Here is a 13,791-nt window from a genome sequence, read left to right on the forward strand (position 1 = left end):
TTGTCCATGTTCTCGTCATGATATAACTTTTTTAGCAAGCGTTTTAACATTTTCAGCCTTCTCATTAAAATTTCCATTTTCCGATCCATCACTTCAATTGTATTCTTACCTGAAAAGCCAATATAAAATACTTTCTAGATAATTCCCTTCATACATAATAATTCAGTACTATCACATGGATCACCAAGCTAGATTAGTAGTCCAAAAGACTTCAATCAGTGGTACCGAGGACATACACTGGTCACTAAATTACCAAAATGAAAAGACCTACGTACGAAAGACAATTTTGATACAATATTTTCATTTAAACTTACTGTAACGGTGACGACACTTTCTCTTTGCACGAGAGCGTGAGTGGAACTTGATCGACACCATTTCTTATCCCTGTGACCTCCTATCCTCTTCGTCAAGATCAGCGGCGAAAACAAAATATGAACGACTTATAATGAGATTATAACCCTAATTGCTTTATCATCATGGGCCTAAACTACATGACCTGTTTAATATGTATAAAAGCCCTAAGCTAGCTAAAACTCAGGAGGTCTTTCGTAATGTAAAAATTATTGTTTCACAAAATGTATATGTATAAAAGCCCTAAGCTAGCTAAAATAATCAAATGTAAGAATAATAATTTACAAACGTGTTTGTTATTTTTAATTTATTAATAATTAAATGATATAAAAATCATGTATAATATAATATGTAATAAATCATGGCAAAAAGAGGAATTGATTAGTGAAAGATTCATTAGGGGGAGTGGGGGAATTTATAAATGATTTATGAAATATTTTTGTATGATCTTAATATTTGCTAGAGAATTTGTTATAAATACCTTTTTTTTTGGCTAGATACTCCTTTTCAAAAATACCTATTTTTTTGAACATTTTCATTTTTACCCACTTTTACACAATTACAATATGTTAAATTAATTTTTAGAATTGTTTTTTTTGGTTTGGGTTCTCAATTTTATATTTAGGGTATAGTTTTTATGAGGTAGGACTCAGTATTTAGGGTTTAGGGTTTAGAATTTAATCATTTTATATATTGAAAAGTGGCATAGAAAAATGAGTATTTTTGAAAATCCCCCTGTTTGCTAATGTCATGACAGAACTGATATAAATATTAACAAATTGAAGGTTTTCTTTGTGCACCAAAATCTTCATTCAAATAAGACGGTTACATGGGGGATAGACGCACTCGGACAAACCCAATAAGCAAGCAAAAATAGCTAACAACAATACTGTTACAAGCTCCAAACATAGAAATATAGAATCCAAACACTTAGGTAAACAACATCATCAAGGAGTCCTCCAACCTTGGCAACATTAGAAACAATAAGTGGAAAGGCGTCTCGTGGAACAACAAGCAATAGAAATGCTCTAATGTTTGAGTTTGAAACTGCCACTTGCGCAGAAAAGCAATCCTAAAATCGGTTGTAAACGTAATGGAGACAAAGCACCAAATTACTGAACCGTTGACGATACCACAAGGTGAAGTCTCAGTGGAACATCCTTCACATAAAAGGCTTAAATGTGCAACCCCAATGCAATGGCCCCAACAGCCAAAACAATGCGGAAGGGAGTGGTGGCTGAAAACGAAAAGCCAAAACGAGCAGCCAAATGAACTGTGAGCCATCACCAATGGCTCTAAGCTGAAAGCAACCTACAAAGACGCTAGAGGAAATTCCAATGAGCAAACACAGCCAAATTTGGGCAAAGTCTGAACCAAGTCTGAATGCAAAATGGACATGTCAGAGAAGTATATGATGCATGCAGGGAAGAGCAGGAGAAATATCTGATGATCTGTTTGGTGAAGAAGAAGAAGAAGCCGAGAGGAATTGCATCACGATGGAGATTGGTGAAAGGAACGACAACGAACGCATCAATCGACACCATCAGGTTTGCCTGTAATCTTCGGGTTGGCAAGAGAGGAGAGATTGATGGATAAGAAGTGAGGGGGAAGATTCAATAGAACAAAGAAATAAAGTCGGAGGTTAGAAGCGGTTGAGGATTTTGCCAGAAGAAGGGTTAGAAGCGGTTGAGGATTTTTCCCAGCAGATCGAGAGAGAAAGGTTCTCCTGAAACTCACCGGAGGAGGTCTCAAAACCCGACTCCTGCGGAGAAGTAGAAATGGCCAAAGACACAACCAAAAGGAGGTGAGCACGGATTGGGAGAGAAGGGTTCTCTGACAAGAGATGAATGAATGATTTGTGTTGTTTATTATGTGACCTAAAGGTCTGTATTTATACAAGTTACAAAGCCAAAAGATATGGCAATATCTACCAAAAGGAAATCTAAATATATACAAATATATCCTAATAACTTTTGTATCAAGTTTATCCTTAATACCCCCCTCAAGTTGGAGCATGCAAATTTTGAATGCCCAACTTGTGTAAAAACACATCAAATTCACGTTGTCCTAAAGCTTTAGTAAGAATATCAGCAAGTTGATCCGTAGTGTCGACATGAGAGGCTTTGACGATACCATCCACGATATAATCACGAACAACATGACAGTCAATTTCAATGTGTTTTGTGCGTTCATGGAAAACCAGATTAGAACTTATATGCAACGCCGCTTGACTGTCAGAAAATAGAGAGATGGGTGCCTGATGATCGATACCAAGCTCGAAGAGAAGAGATTTCAAACAACGTAACTCGCGACAAATGGTAGCCATGGCGCGATATTCAGCTTCAGCGGAAGAACTTGAGGTAGTCTTTTGTTTCTTAGTTTTCCAAGAGATAGGAGACTCCCCAAATTGAACAAACCAGCCAGTGAGTGACTTTCGAGTTAAGGGACAACCAGCATAATCAGAGTCACACCAACCTTTCAAATGAAGAGGAGAGTTGGCATGTAAGAGAATGCCTTTCCCAAGAGTCCCTTTTAAATACCGTACCACTTTCAAAGCAGCTTGCCATTGTGCTTCTTTTGGTTTCTGCATGAATTGAGACAAAACATGGATAACATAAGAAAGATCTGGTCGTGTAGATGCGAGATAGACAAGACGTCCTACTAAGCGACGGTAGGCCACCGGATTAGATAAAACCGGACCATCAGGAAGAGCTAAACCATGATTTTGATCAATAGGCGAACCAGCAGGTTTGCAGCCTAATAACCCAGCTTCTGTCACAATATCAATAGCGTATTTGCGTTGACAAAGATAAAATCCCTCAGGACTGCGCGCAATCTCCAACCCCAGAAAATATTTAGCATGTCCAAGATCTTTCATCTTAAAACAAGTAGAAAGATAAGTTTTAAACTGTTGTATAGCCGATGGAGAATTACCAGATATGATCAAATCATCCACATAAACCAAGATTTGGAGCGAGACACCATCACGACGAAAGACAAAGAGACTCAAACCGTGTCAATAGTCTTACCACTTAGACGATTTAAGGGGTTGTTGTGAGACTCCACACGTTGAACTATACGCCATTGTTCATCAGAGAGACCACTCAAGCCTTGTAGATCAGCTTCATTGAGCGGGAGAGTAGAGATAGCAGCAGCGGAATTAGCGGCAGGAATTTGAGTGATATTTGCCCGAGGAGGAAAACCACGACCACGGCCCGTCGGAGCAGAGACAGGGCCACGCGAAGTGCTTTTGTTGCGTGATCGATCTTCCCACCACTCAGGATATTCAACCACCTTGAAATAGGATGAAGCTTCATGACCAGATCGACCACAAGCTGTACACATGCGTGAGGGATCACGGTTGATGCGAGGTGCGTTACAAGGTGCTGAACTGTTGCATGGAGCAAGTGATGACTAGCCGGATGAAGAAGCAGATAATTGAGATGCAAAACTCAGTAACTCAGCATCCTTTGTAGCACCAAGACGGATTGTTTCATTCTGAACAATCGTTTGATAGACACTGTCGAGATCAGCGAGTGGAAATATAGCACAAATTTGTGATCGGATGACACCATGAACAGCATCATCAAGTCCGGAGAGAAAGTCATGAATCTTCAAAACTTCAAGTTCTTTGTCAGGAGCAGTGTTGAGATCACACTCACACTTTCCACATGCACACCGTTTGGAATTCATGCATTCAGCAATGCCATCCCAGAGTTTTGTTAAACGACCAAAGTAATCATCAACGGAGGAGCCGTTCTGTTTGCAGGTGGCTAAGGAGTTGCGCAATTGTTGCAGACGAGCCCCACTCTTGATTGAAAACCTCTTTTTGATGATTTCCCATAGATCACGTGCTACTTCGCGTGTGGAGATTGAAGGTCGAAGTTTAGGTTCGATGGTGAGCTTAATCCAACCCACGATAAGATGATTATTGGTGGTCCAGTCTTCAAGTGTTGGAGAATCGTTTGCTGGTTTTGGGATGCTTCCATCAAGAAAGCCAAATTTCTTCCGTGAACTAAGCGCCATCCTAAAGTTGAGAGCCCATTCTTCATAATTTTGTCCATTGAGGAGCGGTTGAGATATGATAGCACCAGGGTTATCACCGGATGTGAGATCAAAGGGAGAGATGGTTTTGTGTTTGGGATCGGTTGTCGTAATCGACATGGATGTGAAAATTAGTTGATGATTGCCGAGAGGCTAAAGGGAGAGATGCTCTGTTTTTTAGATGAAAAACAGAGGAAGAAGAGAAAGATGAAGAAAGAAGAAGCGACCGAGAGGCTTTCTTCTAAAAAGATATAAAGTTGCTAGGGTTTTTACAAAACCTGCTCTGATACCATGACAAGAGATGAATGAATGATTTGTGTTGTTTATTATGTGACCTAAAGGTCTTTATTTATACAAGTTACAAAGCCAAAATATATGGCAATATCTACCAAAAGGAAATCTAAATATATACAAATATATCCTAATAACTTGTGTATCAAGTTTATCCTTAATATTCGCCGATATTTCAGTGAAGGAATTTTTGACGCAGAGACGGGTAGAGAAACGGTGACGCTTGGGCCATTGCCGAAGGAGAATCTGGTACAAAAAGTGGATCCTAAAAACCCGGTAGGTATAATGACAGAGGTGAAAGGAGAAGACAGGCCATGACAGAAGTAATGCTGGATTTGAAGCCGAAAATGGGGTTTGAACAAACACTTAAACTGAAACGAGATTAGATTTGACTGGGGGAAGCGGAACATCAAAGAGAGGACAGAGTCTGACGCCGGCAAGCCATAGCAACAATGGCGTCAGAGGGCAGAGTCTCCTTTGTCGACTTAGGAATGCCGGCTAGGACAAACTCAAACGAGGAGGGAGAAGAGTGCCCTTTGCAAAAGCATGCGTGGAGATGTAACAAAATGAAGGTTATAGTTTTATTTTTCTTCGTAATTTATGTATTGAGATAGTAGATAGATGGGAGAGGAAACATTTGTGCCCTAATGTATTGATCAGGAACCGTATCTCTTCTTTCTGCTACTTCGACTCAACATTTTCAACAAGAATCTTGTGTAGAACATATATGTCTATAGTCTATATATGCATGAAACGTGTAATGTAAGTATGCATATGAAGTCATAGGAAATCAGCTTTGGGAAGGTTAACATACAATACGTACTGGGAAAAAAGACAAGTGGTCGTCATTCTTAAGATTTGGTCTCGATTGTTTATGGTCTCTATTATTTCTTCTCATTTAGCATCCTATTCAACTCTTCTATTATTCCTCGACATTGTTATTCCTTGATCTATATATACTTTAGTTGGTGTCAATGTTTGAAAAAGAAGAGAGAAAGAATGCTATTCTCTTTATTCCTCAAAACTTTTACAATTTATTTTTCAACATGTAGAATTTACCATCGATGATAAATTATAAATCAAAAATGTATATTTTTTTTCAGAACTAAACAATATATATGTTGTACCATGCATGAGAAGCAAACTGGTGTCACCACTACCGCCCACCACACACTATCTTAATTCTCTATAAAGATTCAATGTTCTTATCTTTTTGTAGGTCAAAGTAACTCAATGTTCGTTCCACATAAACTGTATTTTCTTGTCTTCCTTTACAAAAACAATATATGTCTCCGGCAAAATGTCTCCCCTTGTAATGTCAAGTTTCAGTTTCAGTTCAATTAACCATTACAAAAGTGGCTATTCATATGCAAAGTCAAGGGATAATTCCAAAAAGATAAGTCAACAGAGCTAGACTACTAATCTAATAAAGTGAATATTCATTTGCTAAATTTTTTATATAAGGGAGGCCATTAGCTTTCTTTACCAAAGCAAGCTAAAAGCAAATAATCAAAGATAACACACAAAGAAAAATACAACTTTCTTCTCTTCTAGTTTGTTATTTGATGGCAATGACAAAGAAAAATACAACTTTCTTCTCTTCTAGTTTGTTATTTGATGGCAATGACTTAAAATGATAGGGATACCATCGCCCAAAAGGCTTTTGAAATAGTCGATAACGTGTATGGTAAGTCCCAAAAAATAACCCCTAAACCATATGTTCCTGAAAACGAGTTTCCTATTCATTTTAACCAAAATTCCTACGAATATTGTGGTCCCAAATTTTATACGGTGAAAGAGTCACCTAGTACTATTACTGCTCGCCGAGTCATATATCAATCTTCATATGAGTCAACTATAGTAAAACCGATTGTTTATCATCCTACGGATCGTATTCAATACTTCAGTGGCGCCCGTCCTTTTGTTGGCCATGTTGACCGCTTTGAGAGGCCGAAAGAACGGGCTATTAGCTGTGACGAGGCCGTCCAGCAGGGGCGGATCTACAATGTCATAGGGTGGGGCATGTGCCCCACGCTACTTTTAAATTTTATTTATGATATCATTGGTTATTGTTATCCTATAGCTCATTTGGTTACAAGGTGCCACAAGTTTGGAGAGACTGGTTGGCTGCCCCACATTTTAGCTTCCTTCTTTTATTTTCTTTACCTTTTTGTTTTCTTTTGATTGCTTCCTTTTTAGTGTTTTTCTCTTTCTTACATGTTTTTTTAAAAAATTCTTTGTTATAATTAGTGCATTTTTCTTATTCCATTTAATTGTCAATCAAATTATGTTCATTCAATTCTTATTTTTTCTTTCTAATTCCATTTTAACTTTCAAAAAAAAAATCATCATTTTAAACTCTAAAGATTACGTTAAATTAAAAATATTAATAAAATGAGTAACTTAGTTAACATTTTATTATCTTCGTTTTTTTTAATTTTATATAGAATTTAAAGTTTTGTGATATTTTAGAAATGTAAATTCAAATCATACTTTTACGGATAAATAACATGAGATAACTGACTAAATTAATAATTTTATATGATATATGTTTTTTTGGTAGTTTTTATATGATATATGTAGTAGAGTATATTTAGAAACCAAATAAAAATTGGTGTCATGTGAAAAAAGAAGAAAAAAATTGATGTTTTCTTGAATTTCATATTTTAAAATATATTTAAAGTATGTAAAATTATTTTTATTTAATATTAATTATTCTTTAAAATTTAAATTATTAATTGTATAAAATATGTGCCCCGGCAGAATAATTTTCTGGATTCGCCACTGCCGAGCGGTATGGAGGGGTGCTTATAAAGGAGTTTCGTACTTAAGTGGGTTAAAACACAAGCTATGCAAGCTAAATATCGATGCAATATACTAAGTGATAACAAGTATGATAGTTTATATTTCTGCCTTCGGAAAAAGTACAAACCAAGACATAAGTGTTTGTTACTTAAATAAGGTTTAGATCACTACCAACTGTTGGGTCTGTTATGTATTCATATGAAGTGATATAAGAAACTACTCTAAGCTGAAACTATAATGTTATGGCGTAAATACTAGTAATATAATCTGATATGCTTTTATATTAAATGTCATAATGTAAACATTAAAACATGTATGACATGCGCAATGAAACATGTCAATGAGCACGCAATATTGCAATAATGCATTTCCTATACACCAAGAATAAAAAAGTTGAATAACAAACGGAAGAAAATACATAGAGATCTGAGGCGAAAATTAGATCTAATTTGTTAAAACTAACGGCGAAAAATAAGGCCAAAACTAGATTTGATATCATCGACGGTGTGGTCTCTCGCCGCCGTCGAGAACATCCCCTTTGTCTCTCCTCTTCATTTCTTCAATGGCGGACCCTTCCTCTGTTCTGCCGTCTGCAGACCCACCAGACCCCCTAAACTCCACATCTTCCTAGCAGTGGCGGAGGCAAAGTATAATCATGTGGGTCAATTGACCCTGGTGAAATTCTAAATTTAGATAAAATTTTAAGGAAAAAATCAAATTGACCCTGGTATAATAGCACAACTGACCCTGGTAAAATTTTTAAATCACATAATTGACCCTAATAATTTTTTTTGACCCTGATATGATGATTTCCTAGCTCTGCCACTGCTTCCCAGGTCGTCTCCTCCCCTGCACTTGCTGGAACGGTCGTTACATCAACAACTGAAGACCCTTCCTTTTGCTCTCAACCCCCTGTTATAAAGGACGTCTCGTTTCAGAAACAAATTTGTACACCAAACCTAGATAGTATACTAGACCCAGATGATACACAAGATTCATATGGTACACCAAACTCATATGGTATACTAGACCTAGATGGTACACTAGAGCCAGATGATACACTAGATCCAGATGGTACACCAGACAGATGATATACTAGACTCAGATGGTACAATAGACCTAGATGGTACACCAAACCTAGATGGTATAAAGATTGAGATAGTACACCAAACTCATATGGTACACCAGATCCAAATGGTACACCAAAGCCAGATGGTACACTAGACTCATATGGTACACGAGACATAGATGATATACTAGAATCAGATGGTACACCAGACTCATATAGTACACTAGACTCGGATGATACACCAGATTCGGATGGTACACCAGATTCGGACGGTACACCTGACCCAGATGGTACACCAAAACCAAATGGTACACTAGACCCATATGGTACACTAGACATAGATGATATACTAGACTCAGATGGTACACCAGACTCATATAGTACACCAGACTCGGATGGTACACCAGATTCGGATGGTAAACCAGATCCATATGGTACACCATACGCATATGGTATACCAAACCCATATGGTACACCAAGCTAAATGTTACACCAAACTCTGATTGTATTCTAAACTCAGATTATACACTTAACCCAGATGGTACATCACAAAATAACATTATTTGACACGTTACAATATTTTAAAATATTTTTTTAAGTTTGGGTTCTCTATTTTGCACTTAATGTATAATTTTGAGGGGTATGATTTTAATATCTAGAGTTTAGGGTTTAATTTCAGAATTAATTTTTTAGAATTTAAACCCTATTTTAAAAATTTTAGAGTTCTAAATTTGAAAATAAAAGTTATTTGGTGTTATTTGAGAGATTTTTTTTTTTAATTTAAATGGACCATAAAGCATTAGTTTTTTGATCCAATTCTTCAAAAAAATTGGGTCCCACACATTGGGATTATTCTCTTTTTTTTTTTTATATTTCATCTCTTATTTAATCTAAAACTGGGATCACCAGTAAAACATTTTTTTATGATACATAATCATGGATATTGATCTTTTTATTTGTTTTTGTCCTATACTTTCTCTCACAAACTCTTTATCTCACAAAACAAAAAAGTGCATATTCTTCAAATTTCTTACAAAAATTGCATATTTTTCTAATTATTTTTTAAAAAGTATATAATACACTAATGGACTCTAAATACTAGTAATATAATCTGATATGCTTTTCTATTAAATGTAATTATGTAAACATTAAAACATGTATGGCATGCGCAATGAAACACGTCAATGAGCACGCAATAATGCATGTCCTATACACCAAGAATAGAAAAGTTCTTTTTGTTATCGATATAAAAAACGAGTTAACGACAAATATCGATCGTGACTCTTATACTTGATAATTAATTCTGCACGTATCTAAATAGTCAAATCTACAAAGTGAGTTGAGTTAAAAAAACTCTCTAGTTTGATTATATATATATATACATATATATGTGCATACTACAGTATGTGTACTTAGTATATTTGCCCGTTTCATCTAAAGATTAACTCAATCGTGATATTTTTGCAAATGCAATTAAAATCATACTGTTTTTCTCTTATATATCATTTGCTTCTCAAAACAGTATCTCTGTAAAATGGATGCTGTAAAAGTTAATACAAGTATGGAAGCTTAAACTAAAAAATATGTATGTTGCGAAGTCAAAATAAAATCACAACTAGAGCATCTCCATCACTTTAGAACAATAGAACCTCTTCAGAGTATATGATAACTTTTTTTTTTTGTGTCGAACAGTATAGGAGAACAAAAATATTAATATTTTTGATATAATTAAGAATTAAATTTTAAATAAAAAATAAATTAAATCAATCACAGATGCACATATGTCCCCAAGAGTTTATAGTGAGTGATCTAGTTTCAAATACGGTTCTGATCATTATTCTAATTTCTCTCTTTCTTTTCTATTAAATATATATTTTTAATAGTGAAAATACGCCTTCTGAGAAGTTAAGATCATCTCCAATAGTGAAAAACTTCAACGGTAAAAAGTTTCTTAAAAAAATTGAAATATTATTTTGAAAATTCAAATTTGTTTAACTTGTCATACTGAAACAAACTGAACAAAATAAAGCAAAATGAACCAAAAGAAGATACAACTTGCCACCTTCTTTAACCTGTCCTTATGCCATCTTTTACAAGTCAACTTATCATCTTCTTTTACTTGTCAACTTGCCAAAACTGATTGAAACCGAAAACACAAACACAAACCATATGCATCAGCCAATTTCGTCGCCTTTGATCTGCAGCAAAACAGCAAACCATCATCTCACCACAAAGCTTTCACAGAGAATTTAAAGTTAAACTCAAAGCTATCAAAATAATTAATCATTGATCCATAACTCTAATTCAAGATTCAAGGTTTAAAAGAACATAACTCATTCAAGAACACATACACTCATTCAAGAACACAAACATACAACTAATCTTCTTAGATTACAGAAGCATGTTACACAAACTAAATGAAGAACCCAAAGTATAGAAACAGAAACAGCCATGAAGATTGATCAAGAACAAACACAAACTATGATCAAGAACATATCCAAACATAGAAACATATCAAATTCAATTCAAATATGACAGTAATACACAACCAAAACTTTTACAATCTGCTAACAAAAACAAGGAAACGAGGGCTTTAGCTTTAGCTTAACACACACCCAAAACATATACAATCTTCCAACAAAAACAAAGAAACGTTTCAATCATGACTAAGAACGAATAAAGAGACTGCTTATTGATTCGAAGAACCTTAATTTTTCTAACACCAAATCTTAATTCAGATAAACCTAATACTAATCACATCAAACAACCCTAATACATCAAAAACTACAAACGAAAACAGGTAGAATCGTACCAAGAGAAGCATATTAGAGCAACGTTTCACCAAACTCTCCAATTTGGAATCTCAAAATTGCCGATTAGGTTCACCAACATTGCAGTTGGTAACCACTCTTTGTTTATATGATGCTCAAGACGGATGAAAGAAGAGATTCTTTGCCTTTATTCTTCCAATTTCATGACCCAAACGGCTCCTTTCATCATATCATCATCATTCCATCAATGTAAACGGATAGCAAATTTATGCCTATAAAGATTCTTCTTCTTTAGAGCCATAAGAAAGAGCAACTTAAACTGAAATTCAGTTAATAAGAAAAAAAAAGTACGCTGAGAATGTTGTACTTTTATATTTAAATATCAATTACTACAGTATTTAAAAAATTTCTCATTCAAAAAATAACTGTAATGTCACATCAAACATTTTAACAGAATATAAGCGGTCATTAGCGGTCGTAAGTTGCAAGTGTTACACGTATGATCACTAGTTGTTTTTGTATACAAATACAACTAGACTGTCTGTACACATAAAGTTGTATAGTTTAGTTCCTTAGAAAACTCGTATTGTTCGTGGATATTTGGAAATCGTTATATACATATATAGTTTGTGACTTTTGTTACTGGAATTTTTCCTTATTTGTGTAGGTAATTTTGTTAGGTTCCTATCTAATCGAAAATTTACTAATTTAAAATATAAACATAAATACATAATGATCAGGTTACATTACGTTACATTTCACATGTTACAAACAGACACAAATCCAAGTTGACATTATTACAACAAAACTCTCAAGGGAGTAAAGTTTGAACCGGTCTGCATCCACTCACACCATATCTAATTTAGAAAGAAAAAAAACTGTAAAGGAGCCTCACATCTTTGGCCAGACTAACTTCTTCATACCTTAACTAGAACGTTGAGGCTTGTTGCTTGCTTTTGGTTTAAGCAAGAGAGAAGAAACATATTTTTTACGCAAAAACTGCTGCTTGAACTAGCTCGTTGAACATTGATATACCAAAAAGGTGGCACTGGTGGAAGACGTTATGGACTCTTTGACGGTACGTACTTGTGGACCGTAGTAGATGTAAGAACTATTTTGGGTATAAAGAGAAGAGAGGTTGGTATTACAAGGATAAGGAATATTAGGATTTGACATGGAAGTGTTTCTGTTGTGCTTTTGTAACCCATCTCCTGCTATCATCGCATGCCGGTCCTTTCGAGCAAGTTCCATAGTAGTAGAAAGACTAAGTAAAAAGAGAGAGAGAGAGAGAGAGAGAGAGAGAGAGAGAGAGAGAGAGAGAGAGAGATTAAGAAATGTATTGATTTTGTTGTTTCGGGTGGTTGGAAAAAACAACAAAGTTAGTGGATTTTTTATAGATAGAGTCCTGATCAGGGTGTAATTGTCTTTCGGACATGATAATATTAACATTAAATTAATAATACGATTTTCATAAAATTGTACTACTTAAGTTAATATTCTTCGAATGTGTTTATTGATGTATTGCTGGAGAATTTTGAAAATCTATACAAACTCGTCAGAGTTTAAATTCAAAGTTAAGTAACATTGAAAATCAAATTACCAAAATAATTTAATACTTTTCAATATATATACGAGGGTGTTCGTATTTTGTTAATAAGTTCATGGTTTTCTTAGGAATGTTGCAATACGCTAGTTTGGTCCGTATTAGTTTGGCAGATTTGTAGCTGGTCGATTGAGATAGGATTTTAAAGAGCCCGGCCCTTCGCACTAAATAAGGGTACTGGTTTTGATGGATTCGGCGGAACATTAGGTATGTATATACATTATATGAGTTGGAGAGAACAAGATCTTGATTTTCTTAAAGCCTAAACAAAAGTACCGGCCAGAACCAAGAAGACTCTTCTAAGACAAGACCAAGCTGGTAGCAATATATTTATGACTTTTAACATGATTTGTGAGGAATATATATATATATATATATATATATATCATATATGCATGATAATGTGTAATGGAAGTATGTATATTATAATGTGCATAAGTAATGTATCAATTAACATATCATGTAATGCTTAGAGTAGAAAAAAATCTCGAGAAATCTTGGGAGAGAAGGGATATGGGATCTGCTTCCGGAGGTTAAAGTGACACTGCTTGGAGAAAAAGAGAAAAGTCGGCAAGGATTTGGTATTCGTTATATTCTCTATTATTTCTTCTCTTTTAGCATCTTATTCAACTCTATTATCATTCCTCTTTATCTCTTTTCATAGACTTTTTGTTCTCAGAATATATCCAAAGGATGCCAGTTTTTAGATATTATAATTCTTATCGTAATGATATTATGATGAACCATTTTTTGTAAGGATATAATTCTTATTTATACCTTAATTCAAAAAACCAATGATTTCACTTAATTAATTCCGGGTTGGAGATTTTTACCAGATCTGATTTTTCTTGCTTTTA

General features: G+C 35.0%; 2 protein-coding genes and 1 long non-coding RNA gene across 3 annotated transcripts; all 3 read right to left on the reverse strand.

Annotated features, from left to right (window-relative positions):
* On the reverse strand, nucleotides 2,354-3,696 carry LOC109127282 (uncharacterized mitochondrial protein AtMg00810-like). The gene is made up of 2 exons (XM_019231867.1): nucleotides 3,364-3,696; nucleotides 2,354-3,229 (listed from the first exon to the last, which is right to left on the reverse strand). The coding sequence occupies exons 1-2, from the start codon at nucleotides 3,694-3,696 to the stop codon at nucleotides 2,354-2,356; spliced, it is 1,209 nt and encodes a 402-aa protein (XP_019087412.1).
* LOC104723542 lies at nucleotides 10,499-11,649 on the reverse strand. The gene is made up of 2 exons (XR_757371.2): nucleotides 11,373-11,649; nucleotides 10,499-10,758 (listed from the first exon to the last, which is right to left on the reverse strand). It is a non-coding gene; the product is annotated as an uncharacterized LOC104723542 (long non-coding RNA).
* LOC104723541 lies at nucleotides 12,021-12,669 on the reverse strand. The gene has a single exon (XM_010441921.2). It carries the CDS (start codon nucleotides 12,580-12,582, stop codon nucleotides 12,343-12,345), a length of 240 nt encoding a protein of 79 aa, XP_010440223.1. The 5' UTR covers nucleotides 12,583-12,669; the 3' UTR covers nucleotides 12,021-12,342.

This window comes from Camelina sativa, chromosome 11 (assembly GCF_000633955.1).
Source record: "Camelina sativa cultivar DH55 chromosome 11, Cs, whole genome shotgun sequence".
Lineage (NCBI taxonomy): Eukaryota > Viridiplantae > Streptophyta > Magnoliopsida > Brassicales > Brassicaceae > Camelina > Camelina sativa.

Bases quoted from the DNA above. Each gene is read 5' to 3' on its own strand.
- LOC109127282 (XM_019231867.1), bottom strand. From the start codon at position 3,696: ATGTGTACAGCTTGTGGTCGATCTGGTCATGAAGCTTCATCCTATTTC. The intron at 3,230-3,363 runs GTTTGAGTCTCT...ACTTGTTTTAAG, and splicing joins GTGGTAAGACTATTGACACG to ATGAAAGATCTTGGACATGC.
- LOC104723541 (XM_010441921.2), bottom strand. From the start codon at position 12,582: ATGGAACTTGCTCGAAAGGACCGGCATGCGATGATAGCAGGAGATGGG.